This window comes from Cupressus sempervirens, chromosome 4 (assembly GCF_028749045.1).
Source record: "Cupressus sempervirens isolate cs-2001-9-10 chromosome 4, ASM2874904v1, whole genome shotgun sequence".
NCBI lineage: Eukaryota > Viridiplantae > Streptophyta > Pinopsida > Cupressales > Cupressaceae > Cupressus > Cupressus sempervirens.
This window is the reverse complement of record NC_143121.1, coordinates 702,307,477-702,329,273: the sequence shown is the minus strand read 5'-3', so window position 1 is coordinate 702,329,273 and position 21,797 is coordinate 702,307,477. Positions and strand designations below refer to the sequence as shown.

The 21,797-nt window shown below is 32.8% G+C and overlaps 1 protein-coding gene across 1 annotated transcript; it reads left to right on the top strand.

The window, feature by feature from the left end:
- Positions 1-6,442: 6,442 nt before the first annotated feature.
- Positions 6,443-9,549, top strand: LOC149563194 (uncharacterized). The gene is made up of 6 exons (XM_089826568.1): positions 6,443-6,687; positions 6,783-6,957; positions 7,867-8,033; positions 8,573-8,655; positions 8,741-8,867; positions 9,070-9,549. Exons 1-6 carry the CDS (start codon positions 6,457-6,459, stop codon positions 9,328-9,330), a joined length of 1,044 nt encoding a protein of 347 aa, XP_089682694.1. The 5' UTR covers positions 6,443-6,456; the 3' UTR covers positions 9,331-9,549.
- The last annotated feature ends 12,248 nt before the right edge of the window (positions 9,550-21,797 follow it).

Here is a 21,797-nt window from a genome sequence, read left to right as displayed (position 1 = left end):
CACATTGCAACCTCAAAATGAGACATAATCTCAATATTACAACTCCATTCAGATTGCTATTTTCATTCACATAACACATACCATAGCATAACTTTGAAACCGCTAATCTTGGCATTGAATTGTTAGTTCCATTAGCTCTAGATGGGTGGGTGAACCCTAGTGACACCCTTTTTCCAACCACAAAGATCATCCATCATCCACGACCACCCCATACCGAGGAGTCTTGAAGGTACTCTAAGTGCATTTCGAGGTCAATTTTTTGAGGGTTGTAACTTAGAGCTCGTGAGGGCTATCAATGAACCATAGAATTATACAAGATGGTGATGTTGAGGCATAAAATAACCTATCTCATTTTTAAAAGATCACCTTCTGTTTGGATTCGGCATAGCGATGTCGCTCGATTCCAAAACTCGTAGTATGCCTCAGTTCATAGGTGCACCACAGCGTAACTTTGAAACTGATGATCTTGGCATCAAATCGTTAGCATCATTATCTCTAGATGGATGGGTGAACCCTAGTGACACCCTTGTTTCAGCCATGGAGATCATCCATCATCCACGACCACCCCATACCGAGGAGTCTCTGAGGTTCTCTAAGTGCATTTCGAGGTCGATCTTTCGAGGGTCATAACTCGGAGCTCATGAGGGCTATTGATGAACCATCAAATGATACAAGACGATGATGCTGAGGCCTAAAATAACCTATCTCATTTTTGAGATATCACCTTTCATTTGGATTCAGCACAACGATCTCGCTTGATGCAAAAACTCGCAGTGTGCCTCACTTCATAGGTGCACCACAGCGTAACTTTGAAACTGTTGATCTTGGTATCGAATTGTCAGTGCCATTAGCTATAAATGAGAAGGTGGACATTAGTGATACCCTTGTTCTAGCCACAGAGATCATCCATTGTCCATGGCCACCCTGTACAGAGGAGTCTCCAAGGTGCTCTAAGTGCGTTTCGAGGTCAATCTTTTGAGGGTCATAACTTAGAGCTCATGAGGGCTATCAATGAACTGCTAAGTACTATAGGACGGTGATGTTGAGGCCTAAAATAACCTATCTCATTTTTGAGGGATCACCTTCCATTTGGATTTGGTACAACAATTTCGCTGGATGCCAAAACTCGCAGTGTGCCTCAGTTCATAGGTGCACTACAACATAACTTTGAAATTGCTGATCTTGGCATTGAATTGTCAATGCCATTAGCTCCAGATGGGTGGGTGAACCCTAGTGACACCCTTGTTCTAGCCAGGGAGATCATCCATCGTCCGTGGCCACCCCGTACCGAGGAGTCTCTAAGGTTCTCTAAATGCGTTTCGAAGTCGATCTTCCGAGGGTCATAACTCAGAGCTCGTGAGAGCTATCAATGAACCGTTGAATGCTACAGGATGGTGATGTTGAGGCCTAAAATAACTTATCTCATTTTTGAGAGATAGTAACAAAGTGAAAAAGGTTTGATCCAATCAAGTCTCTTTATTTGGGATATTTTGAGGTTATGTTGAAAGCGAAAAGTTGAAGTATGAGGGTAGTAACAAAGTGACGTGCTAGTTATCAAAGATTATGAGTCTACAAATGAGTTCATGGTTGGGAATAGAATCCATGGTTGGGGAGTGGAGTCCTTAATTTTGTTGAGATTAGATTTGAAGCCAAGAGTTAGTTTCAAGGTTGAAGGTGGAGTTTAAAATTAGATTTGGAGTTATCTAAACCTTGTGTAGGAGGTTAACAAGTGTGTTTATGTCATAATGGCACTTCAAATTAAACATTGCATCCAAATTTGATAATAAAGGTTGTTAAAATGTTATTTACAAATTATTGCATTTGAATCAAATATAACAAACATAATCAAAATTAATGATATTCCATAAACATGAACAATACACATGATCCATGATAAATTGAACAATACTAAATACTAAATTAATATGTATATCATTGTGCACATAAATGACAAAAATATATATCAAAATACACATATCCATAGACAAATTACACAAATATATATCAAAGATCATATATCCATAGACAAAGTACTCAAATATATATCAAAATACATAGATCCATATACAAAATGTGGCTGATCATGCCATCGAAATGTGTATAATATCAATGTTTTTGTAAACAATGTGGCATATGCCATCTCAAAATGTCTCATGATGCATCCTACGACAACTATACTAACCTAGGGTGTTGGTGGATGATCAAAATGTAGCCTCTTCACTACACTAGGTGGATCAGATGCCTCCTACATAAACAAAAAGGGAAAACCTAAAATTAGACTCCTAAATTTATATGATTCTTTGTATCTAACATTGAATTTATCAAATGCATAATGATCTTTTTTGTAATGAAGATTTATACTATTAAAATTTCATAATAAATACCTCTCTCGTCGACCTCTTGCGTTGGTCAGGAGTCCTCTCGTATGCCCTCGGCAATGCTTGTACCTCGCTGATTGTGGGTTGTGTATGTTCAAATATGTTTTTCAGATGAATCTACAACTTCAACTGTAACATTATAATTCATAACATGCTAAATTTATAACATATTTAATCATGAATTCAAACTACAACTTACTATTGTAGGCTCCTCTTCAAGATAGAGTGGTTGCATCATCAAATGTACACAACTCTCCCATCGAACCACATGTGCACTAGGAATCTCCTATGAGATACAACATAGTAGTTGTTAATATCATGGAAATCAATTTTGAATTTATTTATGAAGATAAGGAAAATAAAAAATAAATGATAATTATACATACAATGGGGCTCTCGGTGCGAATGGAAATGCCTAAGCGTCTACGATGCAGAATCTGTATTGGCTCATCGCCAGCAACCACACCCTATATACAATAAACAATGTAATTAAATTTCATTACCGCAAACATTTTACAAGAATGCATTGATATTTAATCAGATAGAAAGCACCTAATTACCTTTCTTTTGTCAATGGGTGATAGCTCATCCCTTGCACTTTGTCCCCTTAGGATAGGTGGTTCTTGCAAGATAAAAGAAAGATTAGCAACCATATATGCTACAATATCAAATAGAAAAAATAATGAGAACACAATATAATGTACCATAGATGTCTCAAGGCCAAATGAAATGGCCAAGATTGTAGCATCATCAATATATCTGAGCTCCTCCTTGGTCACCAACTAAACATGAATGAAGATCACATACATGTATAAGCCAGTATGGCTTAAAAATTAAAATTACTTTATTATAAAAATTAACTTTAAATTACATATGTCATAACAAAAAATGTATACACGTATCAACACCGAAAGAGTCCACACCTCTGCATTACCCTACTCTCTTGCATCAGGGTCTATAGCCTCTACACATGTGTCTGGTGTATCCTCATCTAATACAAAATGATACTTAGGAAGATCACCTATGGGACCTAGGCAAATATTCTTGCATGTAATGCAAGTGTGAGGCACACAAATGTGTGATGAGCTAGCCGATGATGAACCATCACCAACATCATCAACACGGGAAGGCAAGACTGACCTAGCCTGAGATATCAATAGGCTAATCAGCCTATGAATGGCTCTGATGGTTTGAGAGCTAGCCTCTGCCAGAATATCAAGATGCTACACTCGAGGAGGGGGGGAGATATCATTAGGAGGGACGAAAGTGTCATCTTTCTTCCACTGGGAAGAGGTTCTATCCTAAGGAGCTCCTAGTCCTACACCCATGTTGGGCTTCATGCTCCAATAGTTCACTTCGAGTTTCAACACAAATTCTGCATATAATTTTCTAAGGAAATAAAATGGCACCTCTAAATTGCTATGTGGAGGGATATCAAAAACCATCTACCAACGATCCCCAAAGTTTTCATGTATAGCGTCATTTGTGCACCATTTAATTGATAGGTTGGTTTTTTTTTTTTGTCGACTGGTATACCTATTTTTGGGTTTGCAAGAAGGCTAGCCAAATCCTCTTTGGTTATATTGAGGGCCGCAACCTTATCATAGTCCAAGCCATCATCAAACATCTCATGCATTTCGTCATGAGCCGCATTTTGTTGGTTGGTAAGAGTTTCAATGTTATCCACTATGGTGTTTAATGTGGATAACATAGGAGCCAATGTGGGTGCATTATTATATGTTCTTCGCAAACCCCTCAATTTGGTGAGATTTTCATTTATCAAATCCTCGATTCGAGAAGGGTTTTCAGGAGGTAAAGGATCATTTGGTGGACGATTTTGCGGGGGCACTAGATCGTTTTGTGGGGGGTTACAAAGAATATTATTCCTTGCCTTAGTGTCATCATTTTGATCAACCATTTCTATTAATTTGCAAAACATAATATATATTTTTTAAAAACCTTAATTTTAATAATTTCTATCAAAAAAACCCTAAATTCAACTAAAACTAACAAATTCATGATAAAATCTATTAAATTTATATTAAAATTGATTTAAAAACAAAAAAAAAAACCTAATATTGTATATTCGATCTTGAATCCAATATCCAAGCACTGGACACAATAAAACCCTATGAAAACAAGCCCGTGGGTTGTGTGTTTTTTATTTTTATTTTTATAACTACTGACAGATATTGGGTATCTGATACAATATCTGATATCTTATATGTGCCACGTCATCCCACGGTTTGAAACACCCCGCGGGTCAAGTAGTGTATTATATTATATTACTATATATTATATTTTATATTATAATATATTACTATTATATTATTATATTATATTATATCGGATATATGATATAATATCAGATATTTGATATGTGCCACGTCATCCCATGGTTTGAAACACCCCGCGGGTCAAGTAGTGTATTATATTATATTACTATATATTATATTTTATATTATAATATATTACTAGTATATTATTATATTATATCCGATATAATATCAGATATCCGATACAATATCAGATATCTGATATGTGCCACATCATCTCGTGGTTTGAAACACCCTGTGGGTCAAGTAGTGTATTATATTATATTACTATATATTATATTTTATATTATAATATATTACTATTATATTATATTATTATATTATTATATTATATTATATTATATTATATTATATATTATATCATACTATTATATTATTATATTATATAATATATTATACTATTATATTATATTTTACTCATATTAATATTTGTGAATGATTTTCAAAATATAAATATATTAATCTTTATAAATAATATAATATATATTTATTATTTTATAATTATATAATGTAATAACTAATTTATTATTTCATACTATATATTTTTAAGTGTTATCAGATATTCGATAAGGGTTGGGCTTTACTTTCCAGGTTTGGTATCTGGATAGGTGAAAAAAAGTCAGAGTTGATTTTGAAGCGCTTTTAGACGTTTTCAAACTCTATTTTTTTCACATCGCCACTTTTTGGCACACCATGATTCTACACAGACCCCTCTGTGGAAAGATAGAAATGTTGTTCTTTTCATTCACAATTTTCTTGATATTAATATTGCTATATACACTAAGGTGTGCATTTGTAATAATGTAATGATGCAGATTCAAATACAAGCAAACAAGGAGAGCATATTAATCATTTGGCAATGGCCCTTGTATTGTTGCCAAGGTTCCTCCAGATGCCTTGATTGATACCTCAACGCCCAGAGGCTGTCACCGGAGGCGCACTTCTTCAGGCCGCCACTCGCACATGCCACACTCCCAGGCTTCCCGCCACCGCTGTCCTAGCGGTGGCAATGGTGGGTGGATGCACCGCTTGGTTTACCTGCCCTATGGTGGCACTGGGTGGTCCTTGACTCCTCCCCCTAGTCCTTGGCGGGTGGTTTCTAGAAAGAGGCCTTTTTCCTTAGAGGTCATTTCTCCTTAGCGGCCTAATACAAAGGATGTTGACCAGACCCCTAATGATGCTGCTGATGGCTGGACTGTTTCGAGCCTGCCTGCCAACCCCAATGATGACTAGGGATTTCATGATCGAGATGAACCACCCCCTTGATTGGCATTGTTTTAGCTGCCTCAGGGATTGTTTGTTATATGTTTTTTTATGACTAGTTTTTTATTCCAACTTCGATATGACTAGTTTTTTATTCCAACTTCGGCCGTGTGAACTCTTGCGTAGTGATCTAGTATCCCAGCCCCTTTTTTGTGAATTATAATCTTAATATATTTTTATTAACAGAAAAAAGATTATTCATTAAAAAAAAATTGAGAATTAATGTTTTAACAAAGCGACAAACGATATGGAATCTAAACGTGCAATTTGTGAAAGACGAACGTGGCTAAACCGAGACCACAATCTTGTTCGTATTGTACCTCAGTTGAGAATTGATGGTTTAACAAAGTCAAAAAACGATATGCAGTCTGCACACGCAATCCAGATATTTTTTCAAAAAATACCAGATTCGTGTTCGTGTTGTTCTTACTCCACTATTTAGGATTTAGAGGAATGTAAAGAGGGAAGGAAAGGAAGCAATGGAGAAAATGGTGAGAAACAGAGAAATGGTACTTGTTTCTTACTCCAACAAAGGGCCTGTCACAGATGATCATCTCAAAATCAGAGAATCGCAATTGAACTTGAATGCATGCAAGGAAGGAGAATTAATTGTTAAGAATATGTGGGCCTCAGTGGATCCTTTTCTCAGATGGCTTATGAAGGAAGAAATCAACACGGCAGTCTACATGGAGAGCTTCAAATTAAATCAGGTTTTCTGCTTCTTCCCCTTCTCCTCTCATTGATATTTCAATGTTTTATGCATTTCTTTTGATGTTTAAAATTTCAATACTTTGTTCTTTTACAGGCCATCGTTGCATTCATGGTTGGAAAAATAGTTGTTTCTGCCAATCCTGAATTTGAAGTGGGTGATTTGGTCACTGGATTGTATCAACTGTCCGACTACAGCATTGTGGAAGGATCAAAGTTGAGGAAGATTGACACAAATCTGGCTAAACCTTCTGATTATCTGGGAACTCTGGGTATTCATCTATTGTTTCGTTGAATTAATCTTTTTAACTTTATTTTTAAGTTACAAGATAATTAGGAAAATTAGGAAGAGTCTATAACAGAGCCATAATTTTTGAGTCTTTTATGTGGAAAGTTCTAGGTCTGAATCTACTAGAACCTAACATATTTAATGGTCAAAACTCTTATTTATCTACTATTAACACATAATAATAATTAAACTCAACAACTAATAGCAATAACAAGGCGTAGATTTCACAAAGTTTAAGATATCTTGGTCTCGGCTTCTTATCCATCAAAAAAAATAAAAATGAAAAAAGATGAAGTGTCTATATAGTAATATCAAACTAATATAATTGTGTCTACTACTTGGAATAATTAGTTGAGCTAGTTAAGGTTGCTTACTACACACTTTTGAATGAATAAATTAAAAATATTTAAATTTAGTAAAAAATATTATATATAAAGAGAGGGGTTATTTTTAAAATAGAATTATTTATTTTGTGACACTGAAAATATTTATTCTATTTAAAATCTTTATATTAAGCCTCCATTGATTTTGTTACTTATTTTAAAAAATAAAATATTATTATAACTTATTTCTATGGATGCTTATATTATCCTATGGCAGGAATTAATAATTAATTTAGATTTGAAACAAATAATTAATGTTTTGTGTTCCTAATTATATAGAATTTGAAACAAATATAATATTTTGTATTCTTAGAAGGAGAATTAATGATTTAAGTTTTACAATGTGTATCTTTAAAACTAGGAACACGATTAAAAAGTATGTATATAGAAAAACTCAGTCTTTATGAAATATAGAAAATATATAAAATAATTCTATCTATAAAATATTTTTTTAATTTTGGTGTTGGAGCAAAGGGTTGAAGCTTTTTTGGGGGGTTGGAATTGGACAGGAATTGTAGGGATGACTGCTTGGGTGGGTATGTTGTTAATTGGAGAGCCTAAACGTGGAGAAGAGGTGTTGGTTTCTGCTGCAGCTGGGGCAACTGGACTTATTGCTGGTCAGTTGGCTAAAATCAAAGGCTGCCGTGTTGTTGGCAGTGCTGGTACTGATCAAAAGGTTATTTCTATTATATCTTTCACCATTCTTTCTTTTATGCTTCCCCTGTTTTAGATAATACAATTTTAAGCTTTGATAGTTCCATTATCATTTTGCTTGTATAAATCAGACATATGGAACCTTCTAAACAGATGGACTGTTAATGATGAAAGAGTTTTATAATCTATAATTATATGTTTGATTTTGCTTCTGATTTACAGTCTGCAAATTGTTTTTAATCAAAACATATTCTGTGACATCTATTTACTCACTTTCATTCTGATGTTAAATTAGATCACATAGTGTGTGATCTGTGTTGCAATTCATTAATTTTTTATTCATTGCTTTTAAATTAGATTCTACAATTTTTTATCAACATTTTGAATTACACCTCACGATCGTGTAACTTTTAATTATCTTTAGATTGGGTCATAGAATGTAATTCTTATCATTGATAAAACAAATTCCATCATCTATGATTTATTTGATGTTATTTTGAAGAATTTTAGCTCCAAGGCACCCTAACCTACTTGGGTTTACAAATTGTAATGCATTGGCAGGTGAAGTTGTTGAAAGAAGAATTTGGATTTGATGACGCCTTCAATTACAAGACAGAGACAGATTTGGATGCAACACTGTCCAAGTAAGTTAAAAGGAGTGAACCAGATATTATTCATTGGTAGATTTCTAATCATGTTTCTTAGAATGACTTTGTGATTCCTGAATAGGTACTTTCCAAGAGGAATAGACATTTACTTTGAAAATGTGGGAGGCCAAATGCTTGAAGCTGTTCTCAACCACATCAATATGAATGCCAGGATCCCCCTATGTGGAATGATCTCTCAATATAATCAAGTAAGCCAATGATCTTTGTCGTAGTTCTAGTCTATGGAGAGTGTTAATGGGAATGACTTAAACATTCCATACTAAGATTTCATACCAAAACTAAAAGTGTTAAATAGTTAAAATTGACATATTTTTTTCAGATTTAATTTGTTTTTTAGTGTATGATATTTAAGAATGATCATATTATTTCCATGTATGATAATCAATGCAGGATTGGAAAGAATGTTATGGAGTGAGAAACTTGATTAACATGATAGGGAAATGTGGGAAAATGCAAGGTTTTATTGTGCTTGAGTATCTCCATCGCATGGAGGAATTTGTTGAGGAGGTGGGAGGATATATGAAACAAGGTAAACTCAAATACAAAGAAGATGTGACAGAAGGAATAGAAAACTTCTTAGAAGCATTGAATTCTCTCGTCACTGGGGGAAATACAGGAAAAGCTCTTGTTCACCTCACACCTGACTCATAAGCACACTGTTTTCCTCATTTGGAAATGTGATCGAACATTATGAAAAGCTTTCTTTCACACTGAAATTCCTCATACTAAAAAATAATATTATTCTCTAGTAGAGACTAGCTATAGGAAAATTCAGACAGGAGAATGCAACTTGCTGTGTACTGTCAAAGTTTCTAAAATTATGTAATAATTTGTCTGTTTTTATAAATATAGATATTTTATATTACGTTATGTAAATTTTATAAGGGAAGGTACTTTGTTCTGTCTATTTCTTTTTAATATAATTTTGATATTTTATACATAATGTGATAATATGAATCTTCGAAAATAAGAAATTTGAAAAATATGAGTAGTGAATCATTATATGTATATATTGAATGTTTAAAATTTAGATGTATAACAAAGAAGACAAACTTTAATATCAATGAGAAAATCATAAATCATACAGTGACATATTGTAAATGATAAATTTCTAGTTTTAACTTCAGCAATGAAAATTAGAAAAAGTTTAATAATTCAATCTTAATCAATATTGTATCAAAGTTTCAAAATGATTACATCTTGAATTAAGCTTATAAACGACAAATTAATGCCGTAAATGAAAAATTGGACAACTTAATCTATATGACCGGAGTGGAGTGCCATAGACAAGTATTAGAAATCTAAATCTTAATTTATATTTATAGATATCTATTTTCATCAATAATAGTGAAACTAATTGTACAAAATAAGATGAATGTAAAGAACATAAACGATAAGTCATCATTGCATTATTCTTTTGATCAATAAATTTTATCAATGTGTTTTGTTTGTAAAAACATGAATTTCTAAAAAAGATAAGGGGTATTCTAAAATAGAGGACCTAAAACTCAATGCATTGTGTCTATAAACATGATACATTATTTAATTCAATTCGAAGATATTATCAGTATATTATCACTAGTTTTTGGAATAAAAATGTAGATGCATATCTTGGGAGATTGCTGCACTATATTATCACTATGTACTCTTTGTTCATCTTATAGAATGCTATGTTATCACTTAGTACACTTTGTTGCTCTCACAATCCAGTTAAACTCTTTTTTATGTGTCTTCTCTTTGTTTGATTATTTGTTGAAAAAAGAGGGGTAAAAATTTATTAAGACAGAAAGGAGTACAACAAGGAGAGCTCAACAAGGAGCTCGATCCTAAGCAACAAGATCATCAAATTCTTGCACCATCTCAAAGGACAGTTGCCCCCTATCCCTAATATTCCAACCCGGATCATGACTATTTAATTCATGTCACTGTTTAGCTTATTTTGATAAGCAATAGGAAATAATTGTGGAGCTTGTGGCCCCATGAACATATGTTTTCTTATTTTTAAGCAGGAAACTTAAATTCTAAATTAATTATGGCTTATTTTCAGTCCCCACTCCACAACTTATTTTCAATTGCTAACTAATAGCTGCACCACTAAAATAATAGAGATTCTAAATTATCTTTATAGACACTTTTAAATTTCCATGAAAACATTAAAATGCTTAAATATAAGCACAAAATACACTTAAGCAACCTCATAGAAAAACGAAGTAAGAAATATTATCACTATTTCTAGAATGAGAATGTATGTGCATATAATGGAAACTCCGTTACCTTTGCTAGAATTTTTAAATTCAACAACAGTTAAACTGGCAGTTCACAAACTACAAATATGTTAACTCACGTTACATTGCAAATAAGAACATGCGTATTAAGGTGACGGTCTGTAGATTAACAAATGGGATGCATAACGTTAGAAGGCGAGTTAAAGCATCAGCTTTCTCAACAAGACAACTACACATAAAACTAAATAGAAAATCAAATGGAAAAGAGGGAAGACATTTAAAACAATTATATCACACAACAACAAGAGTAGGTGATATCCAACTTTCTTAAGGAATGCTGAAAATTGCTAAAGGTCAAATTGCCAAGTTAAATACGAATAATGTTCAAGGAAGACATTATTCATTCAGTATGCTATAAGTTAACAATACCATTAAAATCCAGTTAAATGCATCTAATATTACAAATTATGTACACAAAGGAAGGCATACTGCTTGATATATGAAAACCTTAGAAATGGGGATAATTAACTTTCTTATGTATCAGCTAAACTTACTGACAACAAACTATAGTGGAATGACATATAATTATGAGGAGGACACATAAACATCTAGTCATTGTTTCAAACTAAAACTCTATGACTCATATACTTGAAGTGAATTTATGTTGCCAACAACTCAAGCACACGTTTACACATATGCAATAATCACTTATGACTATTGGAACACTAACTCCAACACCCCCACTTAACGTGACAACTGAAAAAAGTATTATGTAGAAATTATACTTCAAAAATACTCCATAGACTAGTAAGACTTCCTCATGTTGTTCTAAAGCTATAGTCATGCAACTATCATCCAGCTTCAAACTACCATTGGACACCATTTGCATATGAAAGGCCTCATAACCCTCGTAAAGTATGATGCCAAGATTTCAGATTTACAGATGTCCCTAAAGTATTGGACACCAATCCACACACAGTTTCTATCTCAGCCTATTGAGTATTGATCTAGCCTCTACTATATCCTTTCTTATTTTCAAAGTATTGACCTCTTCAAAGTTCATAATTTCTTCATCTTTAATGAAATCATAATCACCATCAAGATCCAATGGTTCTTCTCTAGGCCTCATCTTATTGAAAACTTCTTCTCTAACACACATAGTTAATAGAAAGGTGGCTCTCATACCATATTAGAAAAATACAACAGCAAAAAACAAAGAAGATAGGACAAAAAAAATGTTGTCTTATATTGATCAAATGATCCTTATTTATACAATACGAGGAAAAATAACTTTTCTATAAATTAGTTAAATTGACTGACAAAAAACTACATAGAAATGACAACTAACTTTTGAAGATGACACATAAAAACTAGTTACTGTTTCAAACTAATACTTTATGATTGATACACTTGAATTGAACTTTGTTGTGAGGTTTTCACACCATTGTCCCAAAACTTTTAGGGACCCCCTTTTTGGGGCAAGCCTTGGCAATTTTCACGGATTTGTGGAATTGTTTAGTTGTCTTAGTAAAATTTGGAGTTGTCCAAAGGTTTTGTTTTTGAATTGACAATTTTACAACTTGGACACCTTCGGGCTAGGAAGGGATTTGGTTTGTTTTCACCCAATGCAAAACTTGATTTTCTAGAACATGTAGTTTTATTACAAGATAAAATTTTAAATTTTGAACTTAGATGAATTTTGAAAATTTGAAATAATTGTATAAGCTTGAGCATTTTCAAAATGAAATTTTTAGATTTAGTCATTTTGGAAAATCTTGAATTTTTTTGGTAAAAAGAAAAATTTTGATAGTGAAATTGAAATTGGAGTTTGAATTTTGACTACTAGGAAAATGATTAATTTTGTTAAAAATTGAAATTGCATTGCAAGATTGAAATTGAATTAATTTACAAAATCACATTAATTTGGTTGAAAATTTTCCTAGAGGATTTTAGAAATGTTAAAGGAAATTGGTAATTTGAAATTGAAAATTGATTTTGGCTTGCTAAATTTGATTTTAATGATATTTTAATTGCTAAAACATTATTAAATGAAAATTTTGACATTTCCTAAGCTTACCTTGTTTCTATTTTGCAATTTTTGATCAAAACTAGCAATTAAATGAGCCAATTTCACTATAGCGCTAAGCAATTTTAATCTGCATTTATATTTGGGCCATTACTTAAGGGAGTAACTTAATTTTGTTGTCTCTCCTGGTAGGTCGGCCCACTTGGCGAGATAAAAAATTTGGTATAAGAGGGGCTTCTCTCCTCTTATTTCCACCTCCTCCTGCAAGTTGGAGCAATTTTCTTTTAGGGAGAGAATTTCTAGCTAAGGCAATTTTTGGGGTCTAATTTTTCCATTTATTGGCAATGATTTTTCCTCCTTGGTTGGGCAATTTGTGCCCAGGGCAATTTGGAGGAGCAAATCTGATTTTTCATTGGTTGGGAGATTTCTACCCTAGGTCAAATTTATGGTGAAGAGGGCCTAATTTTTCTGAGATTGGTAGTGTTTTTGGAGTCTAATTCCTCCATCCTTGGCAGTGATTTCTCCTTCTAGCATTGGCAATTTTATTTGGTGAAGAGCAAAAGTGATTTAAGGTCTGAATTTTGGTAATTTTGATGAATTTAGATAACTAAAATTTTAATTTAGATTAGATTTTTCTACCCTAGGGCAGAAATTTCCTTCAAATTGGGAGATTTTGGCAAAGGAGGTCAAGATTCAGTGGAATGGGCAGATTTTGCAAATAATTCATTTTCTAGGGCATCATTTTTTGCAAGCAAGATTGAAATTTCTGAGATCGGATCCTAATATAATGAAGAGGCCCGATAATTGGTAAAGGTAGATTGAAGGTAAAATTATATTCATTTTTAGAGGTGAAGATTGGTTTTAAAGGAGGAATTTATTCCTTGTTCTTGTTTGGTTTGTTTCCCTTATATTCTTCTTGCACTTTTCATCCACCACTTCATCATTTCCATTGATAAGCTAAAGTTGAGAGATATAAGTGTAGGTTTCATAATAGGACTTGGAGAGGTAGAAATAAGCTAGACCACCCTAGGATTGAAGTTTGGAGATTGATAACTATAGTCCATCCTAAGGTAACAAAGAGGTAGAAATAAATGGTAGTCCCATCCCTAGGAAAGAAGTTTGGAGATTGATAAGTGTAGAGATAGGACTTGGAGAGGCAAAAATAAGTTAGATTCCATTGATAGAAAGAAAGTTGGAGATTGATAAGTGTAGTTCATATCATTTATAATGAAGAGGTAGAAATAAGTGTTTAGGATGGTAGATGTTAGTGCATGCAAGAACCCAAAGGGAATGAATACCAAAAAAGACAAGGAAGACATGATGCCTAAGACCACCTTCTTCTTGAAAGTGAGACGAATAAGTAACATCAATATCAGCATGGTGAACATGGTACAGTTGAAGGATAGATTGAAGGAAGGATGATCCCTCATGGAAAAGAAGATATACAAGAGCGAAATTGTACACATGGCAATTTTTCCTCCTACCTTGCCTTGTCCAGAATTGGTAATGGAATGTGCATCTTGGTTTGATATTGTTACCAAGTCCATCATTTTTATGAAGGGGAGAGATTGTTGGCTAACATCAGTGGACAAGTGGTCGAAGAAGTATTTAATATTCCCCAAAATAGAGGCATGACAGTGGCAATGATGGATCAAACAACCAAGCTCTTTCAAGGTAACTAGGAGGCCTACTTCATTCATCTAAAGAAGAATTGGTTACACGAAGGCAAGAAGGGAGTCACCAAGTCATCAAGGATCACCCAATTAGATTTCAAATCAGAGTATGGTTACCTTATTGTGCTTCTCAGCCAAATCATGGTTGTGGCTCAAGGTATGCAATTCGAGAACTGGATGTATTACTTTATTGATGAAATTGAAAATGGAAAGAGAAAAAATTGATTGGGCTAGAATTATAAGTAAAAATTTAGAGTTCTAGCTTAGGACAGTACAAAACGAAAAGTAATTCTATATGGGATCCTATCTTTTCTATTTGATTGTGAGACTATATGAAAATCCTAAACTTAAGACCTTAGGAGTGATTGTCAATGAGCCAAGGTAATGTTTGGTGCATGAGTTCTATCAACAACTTCATTTGCACAAAACCAAAGATTATAAGACATTTTATGATGCCTTTTCCATGAAGACAGTAACAATATTACAAGGGACACCTAATAGAAGGCTCTCACTAAAAGTAGAAGAAAATTTAAGAAGTACAGGAGTCGGTTCATCCAATTTCTACAATTCACATATATTAGAGTAGAAGGAAGTACAATTTGTCCCAAGAGACTTCTAAGGTACCCACCCGATAAGATAGTTTTGATGTACTTGTCTAGGAAACTTGAGCATTATGACAAGATGATGAAACTTAAGGATGAGACAAGGATTACCTTCTCATTTGGAATTAACAATAATACTTTCCCTAATCATGTTGCCTTTGTAGTTGCAAAGAAAAAGTTAGAGCAATATCATCTAGGATGGGATAGAGAAATACAAGGATTCAATCCTAATGGTCTTATCAAGGAATCTCATGAAGACACATTAAAATATTTCTACTATAGAAGATTTGTAATGCCTCGCCAAGAGATCCAAAAGAATTAACCTAAAGTTTTACTAAGTTTTACAAACTTTTTTTAAAAGAAAGGATAACATACACATCAATCATAAAGTAGCAAAAGCAATGACATACAATCATATAGAAGTAAACATAACAGATTACATTCCTTAAGGATCCCAAGATGTTGAATCATATTTAAATTTAATTAATATTAAGTCTAACAAAAAATGCCCACAACAATATGATTGATAACTTCAAATCAATCAAGTGGCTTTTCCATGAGCTAGAGGAGGTCAAAGAGCAGGTGGGTCATATGGAGGAATACAAGAATGGAATGGGTTCTAATAATAGAAATGGACATGGTGAGAGGCTTAGTCTGGTGGAGAGAAGGATTAAAAACCTCAAGAACTACTACCACAATGTCTCAAACCAGATGGTTTTGCTGCTAAGCTCCATTAACAACAACATCATATCTCTAACTGGCTGGATCAAAGACAGAGTTATGCAGGAAGAAGAGGAAGGAAAAGATAGGGAAAAAGTCAGATTGGTGGTCAACCTTGCAAAGGACAACATCAACAATGGTCAGGACCAAGAGGATCAAAGGGCGCACTAGCAGGAAGCTAAGGAGAACCAGATGGCCTATGAGGCTATTCAGGTCATGCAAGAGCTGGAGAGAAAGAACAAGGACTAATCCACTACCTATTCTTTTGTTCCTTTCTGTACCTTTTTTTGGCTTTTTGTTAGGGCTTTTGCCTTTGTCAGTTCATGTTGTTTCTGTTCCTGGTATTTTCCATGCTCTTTGTTTTTCGGTTGGGCCTTGTCCTTATTTTCAGCCTTTGAACTTGAACTCTTTTGGCTGGGCTTTTCATGCTTATTTTAAGCCTTGTTAATGTTTTAACTCTTGGGTTTCAGGGTTCCTGTAAAACCTGTTTATCTAATAAAAAAAAATACCATATCCATATGAAAGAATAATAAAAAATCCAAAGTCCAATTAAATAATATACATTTGTTTCGAATGACACTTGGCAATTAAATTCAGAATGCTCAATCATCCACTATACATGTCATAAGGTATGAAAGGCTAAAAGAATATACATTTATAAAAATAGATTACATCATCCTTTTGGGATCCATGATACAAAGTAAAATACAATAAGTGAAACTATCCATCATAATACATGGAGATAAAATGAAAGGAAATGCAGATAAAGAACTACAGCCACAGTATCAACAAACGAATCTCAATGGTAAGAGTAAAAAGTACCACCTAACCATATGGTAACCCAAAAGGCCCACTCCCACCATGTTGAGGAGATATTCTCAAGTCCCAAATAGGATATCAGTCCAATAATCAAAAGTAATCTCTAAGTCCAGGAATTCCTAAAAGTAATCTAACTCAAAGGTTCCAAGATAAATCGAAATCTAAACCTAGAGGCACACAAAGACACGTAAGGAATCTACTATGTAATCGGACAAGTGTCATTGCACGAATCAATACTAGAGTTACCATGGTAGTCTCTCAGGACCCTGACCCCCTAGTGATCCATATGCGGCACTAGTATCATCTCATACTAACAAGGCATACTAACGATGCATGGTCATAACCAAATGTTCTCTCTACTCCCATCCTAGTCTATACTAGCACTCAAGGCATGGGCAAGAACATACAAAGACTCTTATGAGGTTAATTTTACTCTCATTTAGTGTGGTGTTTTCACTTACTAAACAACTTACAATGGGTTACCCTAGTGGCCACTTAAGGCCCTAGCCTCCATTGCAAGCCACTTCCCGACATTACATATAGATAACCTGCCCTAGGCTCATAAAATCACATATCAAATACTCATAAATTTTACCTCAGTCCTATACAAGTGACTAGAAAGCATCAAAAGATAATTCATAATAACACATCAGTTCTCTACAAGCAACTGGAAAGCATCTCAAAAATAACTGATCGAAAATTCAAAATGGTTAAGTCAAATATCTCATAACATGACATCACCAAGAAAAAAAATACCAAACACCTCAGTCCTATAAAAGAGAGTACAAATCAATCCAAATACAACTCATTGAAGACTCTGAGGTTATATTAGATAGGTCACACCTTCACCTCAATTTCACAAGAGAACACTAGAAAGAAATAACAATCAGTAGATCAACACACACCATAGAGCATACTAGACACATTATCATGCTTGAGTATAAAAGATTGAAATCAAATCATCATCACAAACGCAAAACTCTCAAGCCTCTAGTAAACATCCTAACTAGCCAAAGCTAAGAAAAACTCAAAAACCCCAACACCAGTAAATCACACATCATATAAAGCACACACAAAATTGTATTCCATAATTCATTAGGTTTTGAAAACCCTAAAGTTTAATATTTTTGAAAAAATTTTAGATTAAATCACAGACAATTCTATAATAGAAATTAATTTTCTCAAACAAGAGTTTCAACACAGAGAATTTCTAAAAATAGAAACACAATAGACATGAAGAAGACATGAATTCAAAGAACAAACAACTACTGCACAAACCCACAAGATCCTACCTAGACCTGATTCTAAAACAATGAATGCACAAACACACAAGAATCTTATTTTTCCTTTGAAAACTCTCTTTTCGAAAATTGGCTCCTCCAAACCTTTGTATCTAGAAATGAGCTCTAATTTTCTTAACAAAGAGTTTCTCCCCTAAATCAAAGCTTTGATCATGCAATCATTCGAAAACTCTTTGTCTTTAATTATTATATTTTAATTTTCATGCACACACTTTATGCACTTTAATTAAAATAAACTTTATTAAATTAAAGCTTTCTCTCCCCTATTAATTTTTGAAGTGTTTTTAACAATACATTTATTAATTTAATTAATAATATTATTTAGAATTTATTATTAAAATAAAATTTCTAAATAATTATCATTAAATTAAATAAATATAACTACACCAAAATTAGAAACATAACTTTATCTTTAAATTTTCATTCTTTTATTTAAATAAATTCATGAGACATTTTTTTTACTAATATATTTATTAACTCAATTAATAACATTATTTAGATTTTATTATTAAAATAAAACTCCTAACTAATTATCATTAAATTAAATAAATATAACTATGCCACAATTAGAACTATAACTTTATCTTTAAATTTATTGCATACATTTTATGCTATTTAATGAAAAAAAACTTTATAAATTTTATATTTTCTCTCTCTTGAGTTAATTATGAGACATTTTAATAATATTTTTATTAATTCAACTAATAATATTATTTAGAGTTTATTATTAAAATAAAAATCTTAAATAATAATTATTAAATTAAATAAATATAAATACATCAAAAATAGAACTTTAATATAATCTTTTAAATCTAATTGTTTTATTTAATTAATTCACGAGACATTTTAATAATTTATTTATTAATTCAACTAATAATATTATTTAGAGTTTATTATTAATCTAAAAATCTTAAATAATAATTATTAAATTAAATAAATATAAATACGTAAAAAATAGAACTTGAATATAATCTTTTAAGTGTAATTCTTTTATTTAATTATTTCTCATTTGATTAAATATAAATAAATATCGAATTTCTTTATAAGATTTCCATAAAATTAAATGATTAAATTATCTTTTAGTTTGATTTAATTAAAACAAAAAATCACCACATACTCATAAAACCAAAAATGACAACTCAACTGAAGGCAAAGAACATAATCAAACTCTAGGGCCAAAATCACAAATTCACATCACTTGATTCAAATGGGTAAACTAACTCAGATACTTGTCCTAATTTTTTTGGACAAATGGGTTCAAAGGTTAGCATGTGGACTTAAGAATTTATCTCCCCTCTCTTACCATTGAGATAATGCAATAGGGTATGCTCATCTTGGCAATTCAGGGAATTCGATACCCGATGCTTGTAATCTGCATAAATTTCACACATGTACAAACACATATATGCTAAACTAAACAGACAATGTCAGGAAGTGGTGCATTGTGTAGATCCTGACTAGAAGGTGACTATGACTCCCTTCCTTAACCACATCAGAAACATCATACATAAAGAAAATATACACGCACACCATACACATGTAGTATGGGGTAAGTATCTATAAGAAAACACATATGATAATCCATTTATCTAATCATCATCAATAACTAAAATCACTGTAATAATTATCATAAAATCAACTGATTATGAAATAATATCTGATAATCTGAAAGATAGTGCTACTAATCAACAAGCATAAATTGGCCTAAAAGAGTTCGACAATAATAATAAAATGTAAACTAGGGGAAAACACTACAAGATTTTTGGGCCAATGCATAGGATGACTTTCATGTGAGGAAGTTAGCTTTCTCGAGATTGTCAATGGGCATGATGAAGGTAATCATATGGAGCGGCCTTAATATTCTTGATGAATTGGAAGATGATGAAAATGTGCTAAGAGAGGATTGTGATATAGTGGATGGAAAAAAAATTGGGTCCAGTGGATTGGGATGATCATCAGGATCCTTCCTTAGAGCTAGTTACAAGGACAATTGATCTACACATTGAGTCATGGTACAATGAGAAGTTAAGAAAATTACAAAGTTGGAAGGTACCCCTTATGATAAGATGAAACTAGAGGAAGAGGTCTAATGGAGTTAGTTGGATAGAAAAGTGGAGGCAATAGCCAGCAACAAAGAGTAGTTAAGAGCAAGAGGATAACATCAATGAGACAGAATTTGGATCAAGATTGGATGAGTTGGGAAAGGTTTCCATCAAAAAGAAGCATTTGGGCACCCTTTCCTCCCTCAATGTCTTTATCGAATATGCAAAATAATATGAAAAGGATCATGAGAAGATACTACAAGCAGTAGGCTACATGATGAGTTCAATAGAGCTCAAGATGAAACATGTGCTTTGCCCTCCCATGAAGGAAGTCAATGATAGGCTAGCCAAGTTCATTGCCTTGGCTAAAAAGATGAAAGAAAATGGTAGAATTATAAGTAGAAAATTCTCCTTCTTCTTGGGTAGGTTAGGTATTTGATTCTGATTGGCTACCATTTTGGTACCTTCTCATTGGTTAGCACTTTTCCTTTTTTCCATTGGTCCATTGATGAGGTTATGTCTTCTCATTGGTTGATAGGGTGAAAACCCTAATTAGGGTTTATGGGATCTAATGTGGATCATTGATTTTGCCTCTTAATCTCTACTATTGGTTGTAATTTTGGCCCCTATATAACGTCATTTTCTCTCATTTGTAGAGGGTTGAAGAAAACTATTTCTTAAGATAATACCAAAAATTATTCTCTTTATCATTTTTGTGACTTTCATGGTCATTATGAACACAAAGTATTATTGCATGGTTTCTACTTCCAATTGTTAAAGTTAAATAGGGTTGAAGAAAACTATTTCTTAAGATAATACCAAAATTGCTTCTTTATCATTGTTGTGACTTGCATGGTGATTAAGAACACTTGGTGTTATTGCATGGTTTCTACTTCCAATAGTTAGAGCTAAATTTCATTTAACTTGTTAAAGTAGATTTTATTTCAAGAAATTTGTTAAGAAAGAGTAAGAATATATGGATAGTTGTATGTGATATTAGTGGATGTTTGATAGGGATCTATAAACTAGGCCACTAGCATCCTAGTAGCTTGTTAGGAAGCCTTTCATGGTAATCTAGTTTTTTTCTCTTGAATCATTGCATCTATGGAGGTAGAGCCACTAGTAAGCTTTCATCAGATTTAATCCCTGTCCATTTACTGATCCACATCAAGTAAGTTTATATATATGAGTTGGAATTTATTATTAAAAATTTAGAAAGACAGAAGCGTTATTGGAAGACACATCCTCCATCATCATCACCATCAACATCATTTGGTGCTAGTGTACATTGCAAAGCTAGATTCATCACCATCACAATGAGAGTTTGATAATCCTTGAATGAACAACATAACCCTACCTACATAAATTGACAAATCACATTAATGTAACTGATTTAATATTCATAGATGTAAGGAACATTGGAGTTTTTTTCCTCATGTCTTTATGACTATTTACATTTCAAGAGAGGGTTCAGTGTTTGGTATTCTATATCAAGTATTCAATTCCTATATGTTAAGTAGTGGTACAAAACTGACATCACAAACGTATGTTGTCAACTCAAACATATGTTTCCACATATGCAAAAATTACTTATGATTATTGGAAAATTAACTCAAACAATTCTTCCTTTCACAAAAATAAGATAGATTAAAAAAAACCATTCAAAAATCATACCTTGTTAACAAATCTTATATTGTATGCATTTCTATG

Coding starts and splice junctions, on each gene's coding strand:
- LOC149563194 (XM_089826568.1), top strand. CDS start 6,457: ATGGAGAAAATGGTGAGAAACAGAGAAATGGTACTTGTTTCTTACTCC. Junction 6,958..7,866: donor TGATTATCTGGGAACTCTGG/GTATTCATCTAT, acceptor GGAATTGGACAG/GAATTGTAGGGATGACTGCT. Junction 8,868..9,069: donor TGATCTCTCAATATAATCAA/GTAAGCCAATGA, acceptor TAATCAATGCAG/GATTGGAAAGAATGTTATGG.